Here is a 23,773-nt window from a genome sequence, read left to right on the forward strand (position 1 = left end):
TATGTGCCAACCTTGATCTCTTTTATCTATTATCTATCTAAGCATGTATACTCTTTGAGGCAGGATCATCTGTTCCTATGTGTCTGTGCAACACCTAGCATAAAGATGCCTTCACTTTGGTTGGTGGCTTCTGGGAGTTATTGTAACCAGGACAATGCTGATGTGAGGTGCAGACAGTAGATGAAAGAAGAGATAAGTCCTCCAGCAAATACATTCCTTCTCAGAATATTTATTTCATTTGTGTTTTACCTGCTCTCCCAGCAGCGTTATAAGGTGCCACTACATACTTTGACTGAAAAAATAAATAAACCAATCTGGGATTACCCAGTGGGGATGAGCGAAATAAAACCATTTTCATTCATTTTAAAATACCAACCACTGAGACTGATCCTATGCTTGTCCACGTAAAGAGAGCCATCAAAAGTATTCCACACTGCTGGTTTTGACACTGCCACTGGTGTTCACTCTTTCTTTATCTAAATATACGATGTAGTTTCAGAGAGCTCCTCTAAACCAGCAGACAACTAAGAAACTGTATTAGCACTGATGTTGCCTCATACATTCATATTAGTGTCGCTATGGAGCACAGTGAAAAGTGAGTTAGGAGAGGAGCTTGCATAAGTCACGTCAAGCTGTGCTGTAGATGAGTTATGACCCTCCACCTCACTTGCAGACAGCTATGATTTATGCAGTATGGAATGTCTTACTCCCCATATTTTCTCATCATGTATGTACACCCATGTGCCGGTGGGTGGGTGATGTACATGCATGTACTGGACCATACAGCGAAGAGTATGTTCCAGTTGTTACCAAATAATTAGCTATTATTAAGTTCCTTGCACTCACTTTCAAGGCTCTTGGCCTCTTGTCTGCTCACTTGTCCGCTCTTGTTGCTCCCAGACGCTTCTGCTCAGCTAACAACGCCAACCTAGTCCACCTGTTCACCAGCTTCTCATGAAGACATTTCTGCACCTTCTTCAACAATGTCCTTCCACCCAGGGGCCCTGATTGGTAAGGCCCTATACTCCTTCTCCAAGACACAACATGGCTGCAATGCAATCAACCAAGTAAAGAAGCTGGGTTCTATGTGTTTATATTTAAATGGCATGTGAATTTACACGAACGACCCCTATCTATTGTATCTCACTCCCTTCCATCTTCTTGTCTCAGGCCTTGTCTGTCATAGGTCCTCCTCTGCCACACAGGAGCTCCTCAAATTTATGCACATAGAGACTTCTCAGCCTTAGCAGAAATCTCTTGCCAGACAGAAGAGTCTGTGACTCAGGCTGTAGTGTGAAGAGCAGTGGCTGCTTCCCCAATATCTGTGCTGTAGAATACCTTCTGTGAGTGGGTAAGGAGGAGGGGGAGAGGGGTAAGGAGTGGCAGGAGCTCTGAGTGATGACCAGCACTGGAAAGAGAAGCCCGTGGACTCTTCTGTCTGGCAAGAGATTTCTGCTAAGGCTCAGAAGTCTCTATGTGCATAAAACACCTCAGCACAATAAAAAGTCCCACAAGGATAATAAAACAAATGGACTCCGATGCTCTGCTGCGTTGAGGCTCAGATCTGCATGTCTATGAACGGCAGTGCTCATTAGAGCAGCCCAGGGGCTGCTCTCACTTTGGGGTTTGGTCCCATAATCTGGCCATACCTCCTCCCTGCCCCACGACTGAGTAGGGCAGTTGTTGCTGGGCTGAATAAGTCAGCTGAGAGCTCACCCGTGCTGGGAGAATTAGCAATTATTTCAAGCAGAACAGAATTTTAAAGCAGTGCCTGAGTTTTTAGCTTCAGTTAATGCATGCAGTCTTGTAATCGCAACCATGAAGTCACAAGACACTTTCCCCCTCTTGTGCAACTGGGGTCAGGAAATAAAATTCCTGCTCCTGTGAGCCAGACCCTTATTACATATCTCAGGAGCTGGAGGGTAGACCTGGCCTGAGAAAAAAGGCCCGGAAGAGCTCGGATCTACAGACTTCGGCTTCTGTGGCTCAAAATAGCAGTCAAGACATCCTGTGGGGCTGGAGCTTGGGCTCTGAAACCTGGCGAGGGGAGTGGATCTCAGAGCCTAAATAGAAAAGTCTGTCCAGTTACTTTTACCCCGTAGCATGAGCCCAAGTCTGAAGACCCCAACCCTAAGGCGGCCTGCTGTGTTTTTTTGTGGTGTAGATGGTACTTACCCTTGGGAATCTTTCCTTGCTGTTTCTGCCTGAGCCACTTATTGTACAATGATCTGGGTAGGTGGGCCCCTGTTACCTTACAGAGCCCTAAAAAAGCCAAAAGGGGCTGCTGAAGGCACAAGGCTCTTTCTGCATAGACCACATTGCAGGATTAGGGCCTATTTCTATTAGTAGAGTGCAGGCCCATCATTTGGGGGGTGGCGAGGGAGGGGCAAAGGCAGCAGCTGTCCTGGAGCCTGGTGATTTAAAAGGGCTTGGGACTTTATGCCACTGCTATAGTGGTAATTGCAGCAGCTAGAGTCCTAGGCCTTTGAAATTGCCACCAGAGCTCCGGGTGGTGAGCTCTAGATGGCGATGAAGAGCTGGCTGGGGAAGGCTAGCCCCAGTCCCACCCCTTCTGCCTGAGGCCCTGACCTCCCAGAGCCATCCCTTCACCCTGCCCAGTGCCCTGTGAAGTCTGCCGGCTGTCCTGGTAGAGCGTACATATGCATGTATGTGCACGGGCATACTCTACATTTTATCCTATATTAACTCGTAGGAGCCCCAATCATGACTCAGATCCTCTCTGTGCTCGGCACTGTACAAACACAGAACAAAGAGATAGCTCTTGCCCCAAAGACAGAGAAGACCTGACCCAGTAATTCTTACGTGACTACTCCTTATTCATACACATAGGCCCCTTGACTCCATTAGGAATCAAGGGTCTTTCCCCAATTTCCAACAGCAAGACTTAAATTTGTTAAAGCCAACATTTAACGTGGGAAACATCTATGAATGCCATCTATGTAAGCCAAGGCGACCAGCTTATAAGGGGAGCTTTTCACAATCTGATCATATAGACAGGGCTGACTTATAAATACGTCACACTCCATTAATCAGTTGAGAGTTATGTTCCTCTGGTCTCAATCATGCTCCGCCACAAAAAAGCCAAGAATACGCAAAGGGTGCTCGTGCACATTAACTGAGCAACATCTAAGTGCTGCAAGACACACCAGGCTGGGTAGTTATTGTACGCACACGCAGGGTAGACTTCATCTCCCTCAGTTGTCACGGCACTTCCATCTGAACTTTGAAGTCTTCTGGGTTTTGGACAGTTCACATTGGGGTTAATCCATGATTTAAAAGCAGCCTTTCATTTTCATTAGCTCCAACACACATCTGTCCTCTTTGGTCTCCGTAAGTGCAATGGTATCAGTTAGCTGAGATGCTTTTTTTTACTATGGCCATTTTATCATTTCTGTCATTCCTCAAAGCTCAGGGGCTCTCATTCCCCTGGCTCAAAGCGCCACAGCCAACTATAGGTGCTCTCAGGAAATTAGCTATGCAGTTACGAGGCTAGCCCTATTGTTGTAAAATATCAAATGATAGCCAGCATCTTCAGAACCAATGAGGCATGTTCTTAAAACCACTAAAACACTTCTCTAGCTTCTAAGTGTCACTTTGCCAAGCACTATCACAGAGTGAAGCCTCTCTTACTCAATGCTAAAAATGCAGGAAGGCTCTGAGAAACAACTTTTCATGATTCCTTAATGAGCACTTGCATGTCTGACACTTTCCCAGTGACCTGCTCCTAGCCGCTCAGTGGAAACAGGAAAGCAACAACGCCTTGTCTAACTTGCCACACCTCCGCCCTGGCCATCGGATTTATCCAGGGATGATTATCTAGGTGTTATCACATTGCCTTCAGTAGTACTGACTGCTGCAAGGACATCATCTCACATATGCTTATTTACTGGTGTGCCTCATATAACACCCATGAATACTAATTCACTTCTATATATCACTGCTTGTGTTGGTTACTACGCTGCATTATCATATTGCATCTACTCCTATTGATTCCTGCTGTACATCAGTATACAGCTCCTGCTAACACTGATTACCAGACATCCTACAGACTGCACTAGTATGGATTACTATCCTGCATTCTCATAGTCTCTGACTAGTATTCATTACTAGGAATTATCCTATGAATGCCACTAGCATTGATTACCACCATGCATTATTATGACGTTTCTGCCTACTATTGATTACTACACAGTATCATATAGCACCTACTAGCACTGATTTCCATCATACATTAACATATAGGCTCTGACTCATCCTAATGACTATACATCATCAAACAGGTCTCACTAGTACTGACTTCCACACATTATCACATAGTGCCCACTGGTACTCATTACTCATCGTTAAAAGATGATGGCTATACAATAGGACCATCTCCATTCTCTGGGGCATTTACTCAGTACAAAGAAATCATAGCTTACCCTTTCCACACTGTGTCTTCTTAGTGATCCATATGATATTTTGAACAAAAGTCTTCGGGTCCTACCAGGAGTCACTGCTGTCTGCACTACCATCGTGTAGAGCTCACTCCGCGCGTGTGTGTTGAGAGCAGAAAGGAGCTTCCTTTGAAACAACTTCCAGTTCCCTGCAGATTTCCCAAATACCAAATAGCTGAGTGGGTTTTTACTTTAGACCATGTGAGTCAATATGTAGCTTGCTTGGAAGGAAGGAAAAAAAAATCCCTGCAATCTTAACAACATGTTTTAAGCAGCATATCTTTAGCTGCCTTCTGTGTCGCTCCGTGTAGTTTGCTCAGCAGGATCACTGTGCCACAGAGGTGGAAGAATTAAGCTTCTGGGGAGACTGTTCCAAAAATGTCAACCTCGCTTCTTGTAGCTACAGATGGTAACCAGGTCAGTTGTCTAATCAAAGCTCTATCAGACTTATACATTTCGTCACGTGACAGCAGACCCCTCTCGTTTGCTGTACAGTAGATCACATGTTCACCTTAAAAAGAATATCTGCTGTATCACCATCTGGTGCGGAGATTAATGTTAAATCCTACATTCAGATATTATTCTCTACTAGTCATAGGGAAGCACATACAGAGTAATTGGACTTTAAAGGATTCTCCAGGCTGCTCAGTTAATACCCCGCCCCCACACACACTCACACCAGACTGTGTAGTATTGTCTGGCACAGTGCATATTATTTGTGTGCGCACAGTGCACATTTATGTACACACATTATACACAATAACTACTAATGCACACGTGTGTCAGTAGTAACATATAAAAGTCATATGCCCATTTTAAAGAGTTTCTGCTACTTTCACTTTTGCTAAAAGAGTAAGTTCACTGGACTTTACTGTCACACACGCTGCGCAGAATCAGTGTCTTAATGTGTATTGCTACTTTCTCTTAGAACATTAGAAGACGATCACATTTTCATTCATAGACATAAAAGAGGATTGACACAATCTCCATTGTTTTATTGGTGCAGAGGCAATTTGAGATTTGGGAAATCTCATTCAGTTTCTGCAAACACCATGGAATATTGCAAAGCAAATGTATGTGATTTAACAATTGTTTTTAAGTTCTATTCTGTATTTTCACATTCTCTTATAGGAACTAGGCCAGATCTGGTTTTGAATTAACCTGTGCAAACAGAGAAGGACTTCATCAACTTCATGGCATTTTTCTGATTTTACTTGGTCTAATAGAGCAGAAAGTGGCTGATGGGTCTTTCCTTAGATCAGTCCAGTTTTTGCCAAATATCTGAAAAGGTTCTGAGATTAAGCTCTTCTGTTATGGATAATGGTCAATTTAATGTGTTACTTCTTTTTTTTTCTGGTTTGGGGTTGGTTTTTTTTGGTTCAAGTCTAAAAGCCAAAAGGGAAGTGCTAAGAATGTGGCCTGCAGCACACCATATATAACAAAGAGAAAAGAATGGATCTGTCCAGCATATGTGCATGCATTGAAGGCAGTGAAAAAAAAAAGGAAAAGAAAAAGCAGTCGCTTAATGTGGGAAATTCCAAATATTAAAAACAATCGGCCTTTGTTCGTAATTAGTTCCATATGTATGTTGCCAAATAGAGCGAGAGAGACAGGAAAAGATGGAAATGTCTTAAGCATGGCTGACAGATATAGATTCTTTCTAGAGACTAGGGATAAAGTTACAGACTTTGACTCAACTTTTATGTTTTTAAATAAGAGTGCTTTTTTCACGATCGTTAAAAATCCTTCTCCAATGACGACCATGTCCCTGTTTGAAGGAACCAAACATGAAAGGCCAGATGCTGTTCTTGCTGATGCCAAAAAGTGAGGAGTCACTCCACCGACATCAATAGAATTTCTTCAGGTTTACACCAGTGTAAATAAGACTAGGAAGCTGGGAATTCTGCCTCAGGATGAGTCATGTCTGAGCTACAGCCTTGGGCTTTCAACCATAAAATGTACAGCAGGGCTATCAGAGATCTCTCCAGTAAACTAATTTAAGGAGTTGTGTTCTTGGGATTCCTACCTACATCATTCCCATTATACCTTACCTACTTTCTCCTAACATTTCTGCAGTGCAGGTGCAAATGATATTCCTGGATGAGTCATCTGCAGTGATTGGACCCAAGACATGTTCTAAAGGGAAGAGCCTTTATGGCCTGAGCCGGAGGACCAGCTCCATTCAGGGCCAATTAGAAGGAAGGCCAGGAGGGCCATTTGGCCTAGGCCTCAGGCTCACAGAAGGCCTCAAATTTAGATACTTGTTAATTTTTTGGCTAGATTTTTCCTCAATCATTAGTGCATTTGCACAGAAATAAACTGTGAAATAAAAAAAATCAAATTATTCTCACTCTTTTTTGGTGCCTTATTTCGTTTTCATGTGTCATCATTTTTTATTTTTATTATGGCTAGGGGCCTCCAAAGCTGGAAGTGGCCTGAGCCTCTCTGGACCTCTGAGAGGGCCTGGCTCCTTTAGCGCAGAAGCAGTAGACTCAGCCTTTCAATGTGGACTGGCCACTAGGGTCAAAGACTCTCACTCGGGGCCAGCCTTACAGGTGGGCAACCACCCGGGGAACCACGGTTGGGGCAAGGAGTGGAGCAGGCCAAGAGTGTGAGGCCATGGAAGGGAGCTCAGGGCAAATGGGAGGAAGAAGCAGCAGGGACCTGGGGCAACAGGAGTAGATGAGAAGTCAAGGGAGACAGCCAGGGCCAAGGCTGCCAATTACATATTTGTCCAGGGTGCCATTTCCCCTAAGGCTGGCCCTGGTTCCACTGCGTTACCATAGTCCCCAACAGTAATTAAGTGCCTCCCTAGCTAGCCCTGAGGGCAGGGTCAGCTTGTTAAATCTACAGATTTCCCAGATGCTTTTGTAGAGGTTTAGGGGCTTGTCAAGCTAGATACATTTGGAAATAGTTTCCCCTGGAATTTAAAGCATACTGCCTCCCCAAGGTTGACAGAATAGAATCTACTATATATTTGAGAGAGTCGTCTGTCTGTCTGTCTGTTCAAGAGCTAGGAGCAACACATTTGTTATGCATTTGTTATGCAGCTTCCTTTTATCATAACTTAAAGCGATGTAAGAGTTTGGTTGAGCCAGGAAAATGGGATGTGCCCAGAATGGGATTGCTTCTCATAAAACCACACTGAAAAGAGACAGAATCACCTGGCTGGTGAATGGTGCCCCTCTTCCCCATCCGGGGCTGACCCAGCCCTGAGCTTCCCACCCCACTATGTGTTCTCTTTAGAGAGGGTGATTCGTACTGAGAGGTTGCTGGCTGTTCCCCTGTCTCATGGAGCGAGAGGAAAGTACCCCGTTTGCTGCATTCTTCATCCTGGAGGAGTGCAGGGGCAGACAAGCTGTCACTTTGCTCTTGCTTGCTGACATGGACAGGAAGGGGGAAGAGCAAGTGTAAACACAACCAAGTGGATTTGACCTGGGACCTCTGAAGCAGAGTATAGGAGCCTCTACCCTCTGAGCTAAAAGCCAGCTGGCTCCCAGCCCATGCTGTAGAGGTCTCTCGGTCTTAACTGTTGATGTGGTCTAGGTACCACTTGCATTGCTCAGTAACCACACTAGGTGTGTGGGTTACATAAGCAGTCCTGGTACCAATCTTGGAGGGGAGGGGCTTTGGCCCCCTCATCTTCTGACCCCCACTCTTCCCACCCACTCCCTATACACACACAGAGTCGCCTGCCCAGAGCCCCTCTTCAGCCCCTAACCCTGACTCCGACCAACAGTCAGCTCCCCTAGCCCCCCACCCATGGACCAGCTCAGTGTAGATAGCCAGGCAGGAGGAATAATCCAGGGACTCTTTATTCTGTTTGAGGGTGGTGGTTTGTTGGTGTGGATTTAGGGGAATTTGCCATATATGTAGCACCCTCGGCTTGCTCTATTCATTGTACCTCCCTGACGGTGGGTTTTTGGGAGCATAAATGGGTAACTGCTGTGTAAGAGACTCGGTTGAAAAACTAATGCAGTTTCAGTAGCGTTGGAGAGATGGAACTCCGTGCATCCCCTCAAGGGGAGAACCCCCTTTATAAAGGGAGAACCCCACACGCTCTATCTGACTCCAGATTTGTGCATCAGTCAGATACTTCATTTAGCACACTGGTAAAGTTAAGAAACTTTTCCTTAAATCTAGCCTAAACCGTAGAGATAAAACCCCTGGTAAAACAGAGTGGGAAAATCAAATGAAAGCAAACCCAAACTCTACTTCAATGGAGCATCCTGACTTGGCTCCCCACAAGACCCACAACAGAGACTCTGAGGTATTTACTAACTGCTGAAAGAGGAAACTGTTTAAAGAAATGGAGGCTCTCCAGCGCTAATTGCAGGCTGCGAGGAACAGTGGTTTGTGGTAACGACGCATCACACAGAATTACATTCCAATCTATTAGTATTTCAGGCTTGACATCTTCTTGTCCTTGATGAAAAGGAGAAAGAAAATAATTTACTGCTGCAAAATGCATGAGCGCATGCTACATGTGGAACGTGAGAGTCAAATTTCAGGGCAGCAAAATGCCCAGTGGAGATTGGGAAATGGAAAGTGGTGATGGCACTAGCATAAATTGCAACACAATGTGCTGTATTGATCCTCTCTCAATAACAGCTGCATTTGGAAAAAACTATCCAGAGAAAAACCATCAAAAGGACTGGTTTTCAGAAGCGCTATGCATTTGTTGGGGGGAGGAAAAGAGGGGTATTCCTCACACGGATTATGAAAGGGTTAATATAGGGCCAAAATTACCATGAGGACTCAGCCCAGGAGCATAACCAGGACAGGTTCTTATTGCAAATCACATTTCTAACTTGTATCAGAGGAGTAGTCATGTTAGTCTGAATCTGCAAACGTGGCAAGGAGTCCTGTGGCACCTTATAGACTAACCAAAGTGTTGGAGCATAAGCTTTCGTGGGCAAAGACCCACTTCGTTAAATGCATGTAGAGGAAATTTCGAGAGGCAGGTATAAATATGCAGGCCAGAATCAGGCTAGAGATGACAAGGTGGATCCAACCAGGGAGGATGAGGCCCACTTCTACTGATCTGGAGGTGTGAATACCAAGAGAGGAGAAGCTGCTTTTGTAGTTAGCTAGCCATTCATTTTGTAGTTAGCTAGCTCATGTAGTTAGCTAGCCATTCATTCATGTAGCCGTTCCACTACATGCATCTGATGAAGTGGGTCTTGCCCACGAAAGCTTATGCTCCAACACTTCAGTTAGTCTATAAGGTGCCACAGGACTCCTCGCCGCTATTTCTAACTTGGTTTTAGCAGGGGGGAAAGAAGTAACACCTGTGCACGTAGCTTTGCCAGTCTTTTGTAAAAGGAACACACAGTGGCTCCTCTAATGGAGGTGTGGTCATTTAAATCTCCTGCACAGGAAGCAGCCTTGATTTGATCGTGGGGATTCCATGGGCGTGGAGGAGGAGCCTCTGGCTATGCTGGCTGGAATGGCCAGAAGGAGGCTAGCTAGTGTGAGAGTTGGGTATCCGATTAGGCCCAACGGGCACGTGCCTTGGAGTGCTGAAAAAAAGTGGGTTAAAAGTTTCATTTTTTATGGAAACACAAAGGTCAGCAGCAGGTGGGGGAGTGCTGAAGATGCTGTGCCTAAGGGGGCATGCGATGTAAATCTGTCCCATGGTGCAGTGTCCTGGCCCCACCTGTCTTGGTGAGAACACGTCGTGTGTAGCATGTGTTTTGAGATGGTATCCCATAGCCTACCCAGTGATACTCTGCTCTGGGCAAGCATGGTGCTATTGGCTGTGCACGGCCTGCCTATATGGCTCATCTCTAGGAGCCTGCTTTTAACTTTCAACAGGCAAACAAGTGCAGTGGAATTAGCCTTCATTGATTTCCACACTATGGGAAGAAATCCTGAAGGCTCACTCTCCATTCCCCTTTCTATGAGACTTGGAAAGCAGAGAGGAATGCAGATCTGCAGTGCTAGATAATGTAGATTAGTGCCTGATGTGCACTAATATGCAGAGAAAATTCTTCCTTCACCATCCAGTTACGCCATCCCTCGCTCAGCTAATCTGGGCAATCTGTGTCCTTTGTGATTAAACTAACCAGCAAGTTAGGATGTATAAAGACAGCAGCTGTAACAAGCCTAGTTAAGAGGCTGCAGGTCAGAGTGAATGTGAAGCCCAGCACCGGACATGAATGAAAACTTTTGTTCCGTCACCTTACAGCTTGTGTAGCATGTCCACAGTGCATGTTGGTTGCTTCTACAGTCGATCCAGATGTCTCATGGCTGCTCGATGTTGTATAACACAGCAGTAACTTTCACAGGTTGAAGTTCACTGGCACATAGGCAGGGCTGGGAGACATGGGCCTAGTCCAACAATCTGAAACCCAGGATCTCTTGAGATCTGGGGAAGTTTGGATCCAGACCTGAAGCACCCTGGGTCATCTGCACTCTAAAGCATGAAGCAGAGGCCCAGATGGGACACAGGACTGGAAAGACCCACTTTAGGACAAAGAAGAATGGGGAAGCAGGCCTGCCAACAGGGGGAGCAAAGAGGGAAGTTGCCCTGGGGCCCAGCCATTCAAAGAGGCCCAGGGCTCCTGGCTGCCTGCCGCCGCTGCTATTGCAGTATAAATCGCCACTGGCGCACCACTCGTTCCAGGGGGCTCTAAGGGGGAGGGGGTGGAGGAGAATGGCATGCTCCAGGAGGCGCAGAGAGCTGGCTGTCCCAGCCCCACCCCTTCCCCTGAGGCCCTGCCCCTTCCAGGAGTGTGGAACTCCCCCCCCCCCCACCTTGCCTATGGAGCCTGTTAGCACCCGTCAGAAAGGAGGACTGTCCTGTAGTTAGGACACTAGCTGGAGACCTAGGGTAAGTCTAGACTACCGCGTTTTGTTGACGGAAGTTTTGTCGACAGATACTGTCGACAAAACTTCCGTCGACAAAGAGCGTCCAGACACATTGAGTTCTGTCGACAAAGCAAGCTGCTTTGTCAACAGAACTCCGTAGTCTGGACGCAATGTTACAGGCAATAACACCTTCTGTCGACAGAGTTCTGTCGACAGAAGGTGTTATGCTTTGTAAAATGAGGTATACCAGCGTCGACAAAACTGCTGAGTTCTGTCGATGTTATGTCAACAGAACTCAGCGGTAGTGTAGACGCTGGTATAGTTTTGTCGACAAAAGTCCACTTTTGTCGACAAAACTAGGTAGTCTAGACACACCCCTAGATTCAAGTCCCTGCTGTGTGTCAGGCTTTCTGTACAACCTTCGCCAAGTAACACGACCTCTTTGTGCCTCAGTTCCCCACAGCAACATGGGGGATATCGGTACTTCCTTCTCCCCTATTGGAGTGTTGTAGTGATGCAATTAAAATGGTGAGGTGCTCAGGTACCAAGCAGCTGGGGTCCACAAGAGGACATAAGAAAACTGGGCAAGAGAGAGCAGGAGATGTCTGGATGGTATGTCCAAGGCAAACTAAGAATGAGCACTTCTAGGATCTTTTAACTGAGTTTGTGCTAGGCTGACAGGGGTTCAGTTGCTGGGATTTGCTGAGAAAGGGTATGTCTACACTACCCTCCTAGTTCGAACTAGGAGGGTAATGTAAGCATACCACACTTGCAAATGAAGCCCGGGATTTGAATTTCCCGGGCTTCATTTGCATAAGCGGGGAGCCGCCACTTTTAAAACCCCGCTGGTTCGAACCCCGTGCAGCGCGGCTACACGGGGCTCGAACTAGGTAGTTCGAACTAGGATTCCTAGTGGAACGAGGTGTACCGGTAGTTCAGAATAGGAATCCTAGTTCGAACTACCTAGTTCGAGCCCCGTGTAGCCGCGCTGCACGGGGTTCGAACCAGCGGGGTTTTAAAAGTGGCGGCTCCCCGCTTATGCAAATGAAGCCCGGGAAATTCAAATCCCGGGCTTCATTTGCAAGTGCAGTATGCCTACATTACCCTGCTAGTTCGAACTAGCGGGGTAGTGTAGACATACCCAAAGGGTGGAAGAGGGGGAGGGCAAAAAGCATAATCTCAAATGGAGACCTATATTGAACCTCTCCTTCCTACTGGCCCAGTCTGCGAGGTGAGACTTCAGTGGTGGGGAGTGGCTGTAGGAGGCACTTACAATGGTGCAGGAATAGAGTTTAGAGAAGTGAACACGGGGAATTCCCCAGAGGGCCTACCAAGCTAGCCAGAGGCTGTTTTGGTGAGAGGCTACTGGTCAAACTTCTTTATCACTGAAGGTATTAGTGGTTGTCCGCATTATATCTGAAGAATTTTTCCTGTGCATATACAGTCATTTTCCTTCAGTTTTACTGTCTGTAGGTCAATCCTTGGTCTCCAGTCCTTTAGGGCTTACTTGTACATACTTAACCTATGGTTTATATAATAAAAGTTAAGAATAATTTAGTTGTACTATTTTCCCACGTAAGCGGGAGGACTAGTAATGAATTAGAGAGGGAAGTTGTCGGACACAAGTGCCCTGGAGAGATGCATTTGGGGAACAGGGAGCGGCCTTTGGCCTTTACATAAACTAGAGAGGAGGAATTTGGCAGCAATGCTATGTTCCCACATCACAGTCAGGCTGCAGGAGCTGGATGTGACATTTACAGACATGCTAATCTATTGATCTGGACCATTACCAGATTGTAGTTTTTGTTAGTGGCCAAATCTGAGCACCCATGACTCTAAGGAGAGATGCAAGCGTTCAGCATCAGGCCCAAGGTTATTAGGAAATTGATTCTGCATAGTACTGAGCATGTTGAGAATCCCTCGGAAGTACTCAGAACCTATCGGGCTTCCGCTCTACATAGGACTGTACTATGCCTGAGTGACATATGGATTATGTCAAACAACACTGACGATTTATTTTCTTTCGTTCTTCATGCTTTGTAAGTTTCTCCCTCTTAGCTTTACAATTAAACTCACACTTGTTAAAAAAAGATCTCAAACTGCTGGAAAGCCAGGAGTGAATTTTCTCAAATGAAACCACATGGTTAGAGGGAAGGCAGTCCTGACATGAGGTCATTTGAGAGAGCCGAGAAGTAAAGGTATCTTGAGAGTTTTTAGGAGATTCTAAAAGGGCCCTACGTCCCTCAGAAAAATGAGGTTATTAAATGAGATGGCAGTTTACTGGCAAGAGCCTGTAAGTAGAGGATGATGGCTACTTCTCTCCTAGTAAAGTGAAAATTGCATTTGTACACATTTAAAGGGGCTTTGCCAACACTGTCAAAATAAAATGAACCCATGTATTTAATTATATGCTTCAACCTTCATAGCTTTTAAGGCCAGATGAGACCATTATGCTCATCTAGTCTGACCTCCCCCTCAAGCAGACCAAAGTACCTCATTTTTGTAAGCCTATAATTTCGCTTGGAGCTACAGCATCTCTATTAGAATGACATCCAGTCTTCCTTCCAGGACACATCAAGAGCTGGAAAGTCCATCACATCCCTAGTAAGTTGGTCCAGTAGTTAATGAGTCCCGGTGTTCCTTGTGTTACTTATAATGCAATACTTTAATCTAATTCACAGCTCTCCATTCACACGGTCTACTTTGCCCCTTTCACTTAGCTTAGCCAAGTCAATCTAGAGTGCACAGTTTCACTTTTTGGTTTTCTTGCCGTACCAGCATGGTTACTGGTCATTCAAATTCTACCCCCCTATTGTAACCTCTGTTGGTGACACCCAGTTTGAGCTTGGTCAAACATGGGACTCCCTAGCTGGTCCGATCCAAAGTGTCCGAAGGAGAGAACACCACACACTGGAGAATTACTCCCTGTTTTGTAGGAAAATTCATAAAATAAATCCCTACTCCCCTCTCCCCACTTCTTTTCACTGGCATTTTTTATTGGGATCATTACAAATAAATTCTATTCATATTAGATTTTATAAAATCTCTTTACGTAATACGTTCTCCCCTGCTCCAAACATAGGTGCTGGAACTAGGGATGATGAGGGTGCTGAAACACCCCCTGTCTTGATGTTATATACAAACAGGGTTCACAATTTGGTTCAACGGCTCTCAGCATCCCCACCATACAGACTGTTCCAGCATCCCTGCCTCCAAATCTACTTAACAGTCTCCCCAAGGACCCAATCCTGCAAGCTGTTGAGAAGTGACTTGGAAGTGCAGAAAAAACTCAACACCACTGCCCATCAACAACTAAGGTCCTGTTGCTGCTCCCATCCTGTCCAATGATAAAACTCCCATTGACTTCAACAGTGCAAAGCCAGACCTGAAATGAGTCTTTATTCTGTTGCTTTAAAGCCAGGCAGAGGATGCAGAAGGTAAATTGGAGGATGTTGTTAATGCCAAAGGGAATCTCATTAGGGACCACTTCAGAGATCTGATTCCTCTGATAAATAAATAAATGAGAATATCAGCTATTTCACAGGGGCCGACTTAGCAGTTGCTGGCTTACATTATGCATGATTTGTGACGGCTCAAAGTACAAACTAGCTGCTTACTCTTCCATTAACGAGTCCCGGCAGTTCAGCTCAAGCAGGCGATTTATTGCTGCTACGTAGGTTAATGGATCACTTTACATTTTGATAATGCCTTATCATTGCGTCTGGTATTAAGAGCAATGTAATCGCTTTGTAGCAGAGCCTCAATAGCTGACAAGATAACATTTTGGGTAATGGGAGCAGAGAAGGAACCCACCTTGCAAGGGGTTTGCTTTGTGGATTTGTTTTCTAGTAATTTCCATTACAACCTTCTCCTGACAAACTTCCCTACCTGTGTTGTCGCTGAGTACGGATTTTGATAACAGGTATTGATCGCCTGTGTTTATGAAGTGGACAGAGTATAATGTAAACTGTGTAATTACACTGACAATGAGAAAATAAACACTCTTATCTATAGTATTGATTGCCAAGACTATCCACTAGATATATTTTGCTGCCAGAACATGGACTCTATGTGACATGATGAATATAGCCCTGCAAATTTGCAGATATCTGCTTTAGAACCGTGGGTATCTGCTTCCGTGGATGTAGATACAGATATCCACGACTCATTGTGTGGATAGGGATTTGGATGCAGATACAAAGCTTGCATTTAGGACTCTGACAGTCTGTGGATATCAAATTTTGTATCTGTGCAGGGTTGTAGTGATGGGGATGTTTGCTCATTGTGGTACAAGGCAACAGAGACCCTGACAATGTCTTGGTACCTCAGACTGCAACATGTAAGTCATGATGCTGGAACAATTTTGATAGTGGGAGTGCTGGGAGCCACTGAACCAAAGTGTAAACCCTGTATGTGATGGAAACCACTTCAGTCCAGGGATGTAGTCACATGCCCAGGACCCTGTATGAAGAATCATAGAATCCTAGAACTGGAAGGGACCTCGAGAGATCATCAAGGCCAGGCCCCTGCCCTCACGGCAGGACCAAGCACCATCTAGATCATCCCTGATAGATACCTATCTAACCTGCTCTTAAATATCTCCCGTGATGGAGATTCCACAACCTCCCTAGGCAATTTATTCCAGTGATTAACCACCCTGACAGGTAAGAAATTTTTCCTAATGTCCAACCTAAACTTCCCTTGCTGCAATTTAAGTTCATTGCTTCTTGTCCTATCCTCAGATGTCAAGGAGAACAATTTTTCTCCCTCCTCCTTGTGACACCCTTTTAGGTACTTAAAAGCTGCTATCATGTCCTCTCAGGGTATGTCTATACTACAGCGTTTTTCCAGAAAAATGTCAGTTTTCCCGGAAAAAATATACTTATGTCCACACTGCTATTGCATTCTTTCGACAGAAAGTCAAAAGAACGGAGGGGTTTTTCTGACAGCGGTAAACCTCTTTCTACGAGGAAGAAGTCTTTTTCCGAAAAAGCTTTTTCAGATGAATAATGAATAATAAGGAACGTAGCCATTTGGTCACAATATGCAGCCATAACGTCATTTTCCCCCACATAAGTGCTGGTGCTAATAAAGTACATGAAGTTTCTTTTCCTTTTTGTTATTATGTTAACTCTGCTGGGACCTGGGTACATGGTCAGATTGAATATCAGCTGTTTCTCAGGACGACAGGAGGTGAGGCACTCTGGAATCCAGCAATCTCCACTGACCCTATCAGCTGACTGCTGCTGATGCTACCATTACTGTTTCTGTATTGGGCTAAGAAATTACAGCTCCACATACCAGCAGCCCCATTACTTCCAGCTAGATATAAGGGTCCATCATTACTCTCACCCCAGCCCTGGTCTTTTTGGCCTACTTGGTGTAGTGGGGGAGTGTTAGGCTGTTGACTTTGGAAAGGCTGCAGTTAGAGTGGGAGATGCACTGTGGATTGGTTGGTCTGCTTTGTGCCTGTCTGATGACTGAGTCCCCCACGAGGCAACAGGGATCAGTCAGGTGTTTCTCATCCACGCTGAGGTTCTACCTGGCTTGAGATGGGAATTCAGCATTCTTCCTTCAATGATCCTTGCCCTGAATACTGCCATCAGAGTTCTGCTATGCTGCCTTCTTAGCTTGGTACAAAGCCTTTTTTCTCAGGCCACTGCATTGCAGACTCTTTCAAGCTCCCTTTTCCATCAGGGTTATTCTCTCTTTGCTTCTGGTTCTGTGGGAGAAGCCGACTTTCTGGGTCAATGGCTCCAGGACTGATGAGCAACTGGTTTAAACATGCACAGCCCCCTACATATCTAGCGACAAACACCTCAATATTCATTTGTGCCCTAGACAACTTGGGTACAGCCATCAGATTTCTCCATGGACCCCAGACTTCCTGGGTCTATTGTTAAAACCTTCCGAAGTAGTCGATGGCCTGGTCTCACATTTGTGTCCTTAGTTTTGGCCCGTTCCTGCCTGTGAATCATCTGCTTGGCTAGAAAACACAGCAGAGTGTCCTCTCGACAAGCAATTCCTGGGAAGCCCACTGGCGGTGACAGCTAATTAGGAAATGTCATGTCTGATGTTTCCCTTTCATCTCCTCTCACAGAAGCCACAGAAGCCAACAAAGCTCTCCAGTGCCCTTTTGTAAGAAGGGAAAGGAAGTGTCAATATGGCAACAGCTGCCTTGCAGATAGTGGGCTGACAGCATAACAAGAACATTATGTGTTGGGAGGAAGCTGTGGAAAATGCAAGGCGGATGCAAATTTTTAGCCTCTGCAAAAAAAAAAAAAAAAATCATAATCAAGTGGAATATTATTAGCTTCACAAGGGAAGCACGAGACACAATTTTGCCAAATCCTGCCCTGACTACCACTCTGTAAAACTCTGTGGAGTTTCTCCAGATTTACACTGGTGCGACCGAGAAAGCTTTTATTCTGATGTCCTCAATGCAGTTAACATGGACCTTCCAGTTAAAGAGTACCTAAGGCAGAAGAACATAGAAGAACTGAACTTCCAGGACCAATAAGTGACAATGGACCCAATCCTGCCAGGGGTGCTGGAACAATTTTGATAGCCATTGAGCCAAACTGTAAACCAGAGGTGGGGAATATCAAGTCCAGGGGCCACATTTGGCCCCTGGCTTGCCTGGATCTGGCCCCTGAGGCTCAGACCCCTCCCCCCCGGCATCAGGGAGCTTATGCTGGTGCACCAGCCCCCCTATTGCCCCACTGCAGGGCTGAAGCACACAAAATCTACTAGGCTGGGCCTCCCCTAGGCTCTGGTAAGCAAGGGGAATGTGGGGAGTGTCTTTCTCCTCAATTGGGGGCCACATCAGTGAGGGTTTTTTGGGTTTTTTGCTTCTCACTTGTGTGTGGGCCCTGGCTCATTTTTCTGTGGGTCAGCAGTCCCTGACCCAAAAAAGGTTCCCAGCCCCTGCTATAAACCCTGCATATGATAGAAACTACTTCAAGCCAGAGGATGCTACACTCTCAGATCCAGCACCTTGCAATCCTTGCTGAAGTCAGTCACAGTCAATGACTGGACTCCTAGGCTACGTCTACACTACGGAGAAGATCGACCCTCTGGAGGTCGATCTTCTAGCATTCAATTTAGTGCAGGGGTGAGGAACCCTTTTTGGGTAAGGAGCCACTGACCTAGGGATGTAAGGGTATGTCTACCCTAGCCCCCAGATCAATCTAGGGAGGCTAATGAGGGTGACCGAAATTGCAAATGAAGCACGGGATTTAAATGTCATGCACTTGATTTGCATGTTCCCGGATGGTCACCATTTTAGAAATTGACAAGCCCGAAGAAACTGCCAGCGTCTACACGCGGCAGTGAAACGGGATTCCGAAATAAAGCCCTAACTCGAATTAGCTGGTAAACCTCATTGCAGGAGGAATACCAGCTAATTCGAGTTAGGACTTTATTTCGGAATCCCATTTCACTGCTGCGTGTAGACACGGTCAATAACTTCAGGCTAGTCAATTTCTAAAATGGTGACCGGCCGGGAACATGCAAATCAAGTGCAGGATATTTAAATCCCGTGCTTCATTTGCAATTTCGGTCGCCCTCATTAGTCTCCCTAGATTGATGTGGGGGGCTAGTGTAGACATACCCTTAGTGACTAGTTGACTATCCGATAAGCAAATAGTTATTGGATAGTTGAGTAGCTACTCAGCTAGTCGCTTCCCCCCGCCTTGCTGCCTCTATCAGAGAGATAGCCCCTCGCTGACGTGGCCCCCAACTCAGAAGACGACAGACTCTCCCCACATTCCCCTTGGTACACCAGAGCCTAGTGGGGCACAGGCTAGTAGATTTTGTGTGCATCCAGCCCTTGGGCCTTAGGTTCTATTCCCTCCCCCCGATTTACCAGGTCTAGTGTAGACCTCCAGATCGACCCCTGCTAGCACTCCTCCTTCTGGGAGGAGTAAGGGAAGCCTATAGGAGCACGTGCTCCCATCAGCCTCCTGCAGTGAAGACACTGCAGCGGCTCGGTTTAAGGTAAGCTGGATCCAGCTACGCATTTTCCACCCTATGATAAAACTGTGTAGTGAGCTGTGCAGTCCTGGAGCCTTCAAATTCCACTTACCTGGGAGGAGGGGTGTTACTGCCCTGTGAGATTCGGTATCATTCAATAAAGCGTGTTCAAGAAAAGAAAAGAAAAGAAAAGAAAAGAAAAGAAAAGAAAAGAAAAGAAAAGAAAAGAAAAGAAGCCCAATCCTCTGACACAGGAGAAGTGGAATTTTAATGCTTCAGCGTCATACACTCCAGTTACCCAGCCTTGTAGGCAACATCATGGTTTGGAGCCATGGAGACAACAAGAAGATTGAAACAGCAGCAGTGATAGATCGCTTCGGTCTGAAAGCCATGAAAGTGATGTTAATAAAGATGCCTAATTTGAGTCGTTCTTTAGGATCCTTCCAAAGAGGTTCTTTTTATTAGAGAGCAGATCTGTCTGCCTGAGCTCACTTCATTTACTCTGGTCTGGGCCAGTACTAAGCTGAGTATTATTTTTCCTCATAATGGTAAAGTGCTAGGTAACAAACAAATGAATGTAGATCAACTTGGCCACTAGAATGATCTATTACAACAGCATGTGCTTCCCATTCTGCCTGCGCTTCACATTGTATTTCATGTCAGTTTTTCTGTCTCCGGTCTCAGAGGATCTTTATCGCCCCAAATGAAAAGACAGTCTCAAGCCAAGGAGGACAAGCGCAGCCACAGTGCATGGCAAGCTGACGTACAAGATACAAGCAGCGTATCACTGGGATTTTGGTCAGGAGATGGTACCTGACCCTATCAAACAAAATGACACTACATTTGTAACATCCAAGCTTAATTATGGCAAGCCCCTATGTCTAGTCATGAAGCTTACAGCTCATTCAGAACACTGCAGCCTTGCTGTTCAATGGGATTATATTGGCCTGATTTGCCATTGTATGCAGTGATTCTCCTCGGAGCAGAGTCTCCTGACTTTTAAAGTAACATGTTACACTGGGTGGTTCAATGGCTGTGGGGATTGAACTTAGAGCCTCAAGAATATAAAGCATAAATCGTTTTGAGATAGGGTAGCCACCTCTTAGTCAGGCCAGTACTAAGCTCATTATTTTCTATATGGGACCAATCTACCAACCGAGGGAGACAGAGGACCATACTGAGTTGGCGTGGGTTACGCATGCACAGAATTGGACCAAACTACTTGACAAAGCAGCTCTTTGCAGCCAGAGCCTCCATCTGACAGCGACCTTCTCCTGGGAGAACGCAAAAGTTGACCAGTGAGGGGGATGGAGAAATTCATGTGTATAGGATGTGGAGCCTTTAGAGAGAATGGATTAAGACTACAGATTTTATCACTAAAAGGAAAAAGAGTGAGCACCAAGCTCATCACACCCATAGCTAAATACAAAACTGTGTTTTCACCCAAGCATTCCCCCAGCACTACCCTTACTTGCATCAATAGTCCTACTCTTTCCAGAGCCTGTCTTTTGCTGACAGGGCTGATGATAAGCAGATACCGCGAAGAGGCGCTCAGATACTATGCCAATAGAGGCAAATATGAGAATGTAGATTGGGGTGGCCAATAATTTTGGGCCGGGGGCCCCAGGCCACCCAGAAGGGGTGGGGCCTAAACTGGAAGGGGCGGGACCAGGATACTTCTGGGCTATCCCACCCCCAGACCGTGATTGGTCTCGGGGTGGGGGAGCCCCTTTGCCCCCTCCTCCCCACTAGGCAACCATGCCCCTGGCAGGACGGGAAGAGGCTTCCCACGCTCCCCTACCTCCAGGCCAATCAGGGCCTAGGCCGGGGGAGCGCGGGAAGCCTCCTCTTGCCCTGCAAGGAGCATGTGGCATTTTGAAGTGCCACATGCTCCTTGCAGGGCCGGGGCAAGGTGAAGGAAGCTTCGCGCCGCTCCCCCGCCCCCAGGCCCTGATTGGCCTGAGGGCGGAGGAAGCACAAAGCCTCCCCCCGCCCTACCCCTGCCCTGCAAGGAGCACACGGCACTTCAAAGTGCCACGTGCTCCTCAAAGGGCAGGAGGAGGCTTTGTGCGCTCCCCTCATGCCCCCAGGCCAATTACAACCTGGGGGCAGGGGAGCTGCATGAAGCTTCCTTCGCCCTGCCCCTGCCCTGTGTGAGTGTATGACACTTTGAAGTGCTGTGTGCTCCTCGCAGGACTGAGGAAACTTTGTGCAGCTCTCCTGCCCCCAAGTCAATCAGGGCTGGGAGCGCGTGATGTCTCCTTCCATCCTGCAAGGAGCGTGTAGCACTCTGAAGTGCTGCATGCTCCTCACAGGGCAGGAGGAAGTTTCGTGCTAGGTGGCCTGGTGGCGGGGGAGTGGCAGGGCCTCTGCGGGCTGGATCAACCCACTTGGAGGGCCGGATCCGGCCTGTGGAGGCCCTTTTGCCCACCCCGATGTAGATAGTGGTCAGGTATCAGCTGACAGGGCAGAGAGACATTGTGATTTCTAATGTAGAAATGGTTCCCAACCAGATCCCAAGATCAGAACACAGGAGCATTTGGTTCCAGAGCTGAACTTTGTGGCTAAGACCTTCTGTCAGTTCTAGAGGTCTTCACCTAACATAGAGCCCGCTATTACAATGCTTATGAAAGACACGGGGAAAATGAATATAAAAGGACTTTGATCCAGCATGCACGTAGGGCCCAGTCCTGCAAAGTATCAAATGTTGCTGAGCTCTCTTGACTCCCATTGAGTTGAAGAGGACTGAGGCCACTTAGGCCTTGTCTGCACTAAACCGCACCATTGATCTAATCTATGTCACTTCAGCTATGCAAATAGCATAGCTGAAGGCAAGGTACTCACTGTAGCTTCCTGCATGTGGTAAGGTTGGCAGGGCAGCTCTCTCGTCAATGCTGGCTAGTCTTTTCGTCCTGGTGGAGCTGATGTGAAAAATGGATATCCGGAAGATCAATTGCTGCATTGATCCCTGGTGTAGTGGAGACAACTTCGTACCTACCTTGGAAAATTGGCACTTAGGCACAAAGCATCCCCAATTATATAAATGTAGCTAGGGATTTTATTGTGTGTAAGGAACTATGCTAATTTACACTTACTGAGAATCTCACATATATTTTATTTGGACTATTTTAACTTTTTTCCTGCGTGTTGTTGTAAGAACACTATAGAGAAAGACGGGCTTGACGAATGGGAAGAAACTAAAAATGGACATAGTTCAAACTCAAAAAGCTGTTACTACCCAACTGCAGTGTCAGTACAGGCAGTCCCCGGGTTACATGGATCCGACTTACATCAGATCCCTACTTACAAACGGGGTGAGGCAACCCCGCACTAGCTGCTTCCCCTCAGCAGACCAGGGAGACGTGAAGCTAGCGCTCCCCCCAGCAGACCAGGGAGACGCGGAGCGGCTTTTCTCAGCAGACACCTCAGCTTGAGAATAAAGGACTGAGGTGTGGGAGAATAAAACTGAGCTCTGGAGAAATGTTTGGCTAGAGTTTCCCTTACAATATGTACCAGTTCCGACTTACATACAAATTCAACTTAAGAACAAACCTACAGTCCCTATCTTGTACGTAACCCGGGGACTGCCTGTAATGAGGAACAGAGAGTGGATTGCTCTCAGTGCCAGAGTTGATCTGTTTAGTTCGGGGTGAAGCATGGTTGCAGGACAGCATAGTAAGTTAGCATTATTGCTCAGGAGTGACCGGCTAAATGTGGGATTAAAAACAAGACACAATTGGCAACTGTTAAATTGACCATAGCATTTTCTATGCTAATGACAGGAAATACTGTAAAGGCCACAATGTAAAGTACCTCAGTATGGTAACAGTGATAGAAATGTAGCCATGTTAGTCCGGTGTAGCTGAAACAAAAAACAGGGTTCTACATAGTCCTGTTTTTTGTTTCAGTATGGTAAATGTCCATAGAATTGTAGCACTGAAAGGGACTTTAAGTGGTCATATAATCCAGTCTCCTGCGTTGTTCAGGAACTTCAGTAAATCCGGAACCTTTCAGTAGCATTACTAGAACTAACTTGATTAAATGATTCAGAATTATGAGTAGGCTGAAATGTACTGTACCCCCAAATATTTTACAGTGATTGCAACAATCAAAAGAAAACATTAATTTGTCCACAGCTCCTTCTAGTGCACACAGATTCCCACAGATTGCTGATTGCATGAGAGATGAATGCAGAATCCTCTCCTATTCACAGTATTTTGCAATCTTAGTGTATTTCTTTGCACAACAGCCAGAAATGTTACACTTTGCACACTACTCAGAATGTGTTGCTATTCGAGAAAAGTCACTAGAAATCTAGTTTAAAATGTTTTGTATTTTTTTAAAAACAAACTCATTTAAAAAGATTATGGGATTTTAATGTCGGATTCCCTAGAGCAGAGGTTTTCAACCTTCCTTATTTGCAGACCCCTAAAAATTTTGAATAGTGGTATGGACCCTTTGGGGAATCTTAGGCATAGCCTGTGGACCCTAAGGGTTCACGGGCCCTGGGTTGAAAACCGCTGTCCTAG

General features: G+C 46.0%; 1 protein-coding gene across 6 annotated transcripts in view; it reads right to left on the reverse strand.

Moving 5' to 3' along the window:
• FRMD4A (FERM domain containing 4A) overlaps positions 1–23,773 on the reverse strand; it is a 567,858-nt gene that overhangs the window by 322,205 nt on the left and 221,880 nt on the right. For 2 of the 6 annotated variants that reach the window (XM_075926043.1, XM_075926068.1), the window contains exon 1: positions 4,443–4,986. The exons of 3 other annotated variants lie outside the window; for them this stretch is intronic. In XM_075926043.1, the coding sequence (XP_075782158.1) occupies positions 4,443–4,535 (93 nt within the window). In that variant the 5' untranslated portion in view covers positions 4,536–4,986. Of the gene's footprint in view, positions 1–4,442; positions 4,987–23,773 lie in introns of those variants that run through there. One more of the 6 variants, XM_075926050.1, reaches the window with a different exon arrangement.

Source organism: Pelodiscus sinensis, chromosome 1, assembly GCF_049634645.1.
Source record: "Pelodiscus sinensis isolate JC-2024 chromosome 1, ASM4963464v1, whole genome shotgun sequence".
NCBI classification, from domain to species: domain Eukaryota; kingdom Metazoa; phylum Chordata; order Testudines; family Trionychidae; genus Pelodiscus; species Pelodiscus sinensis.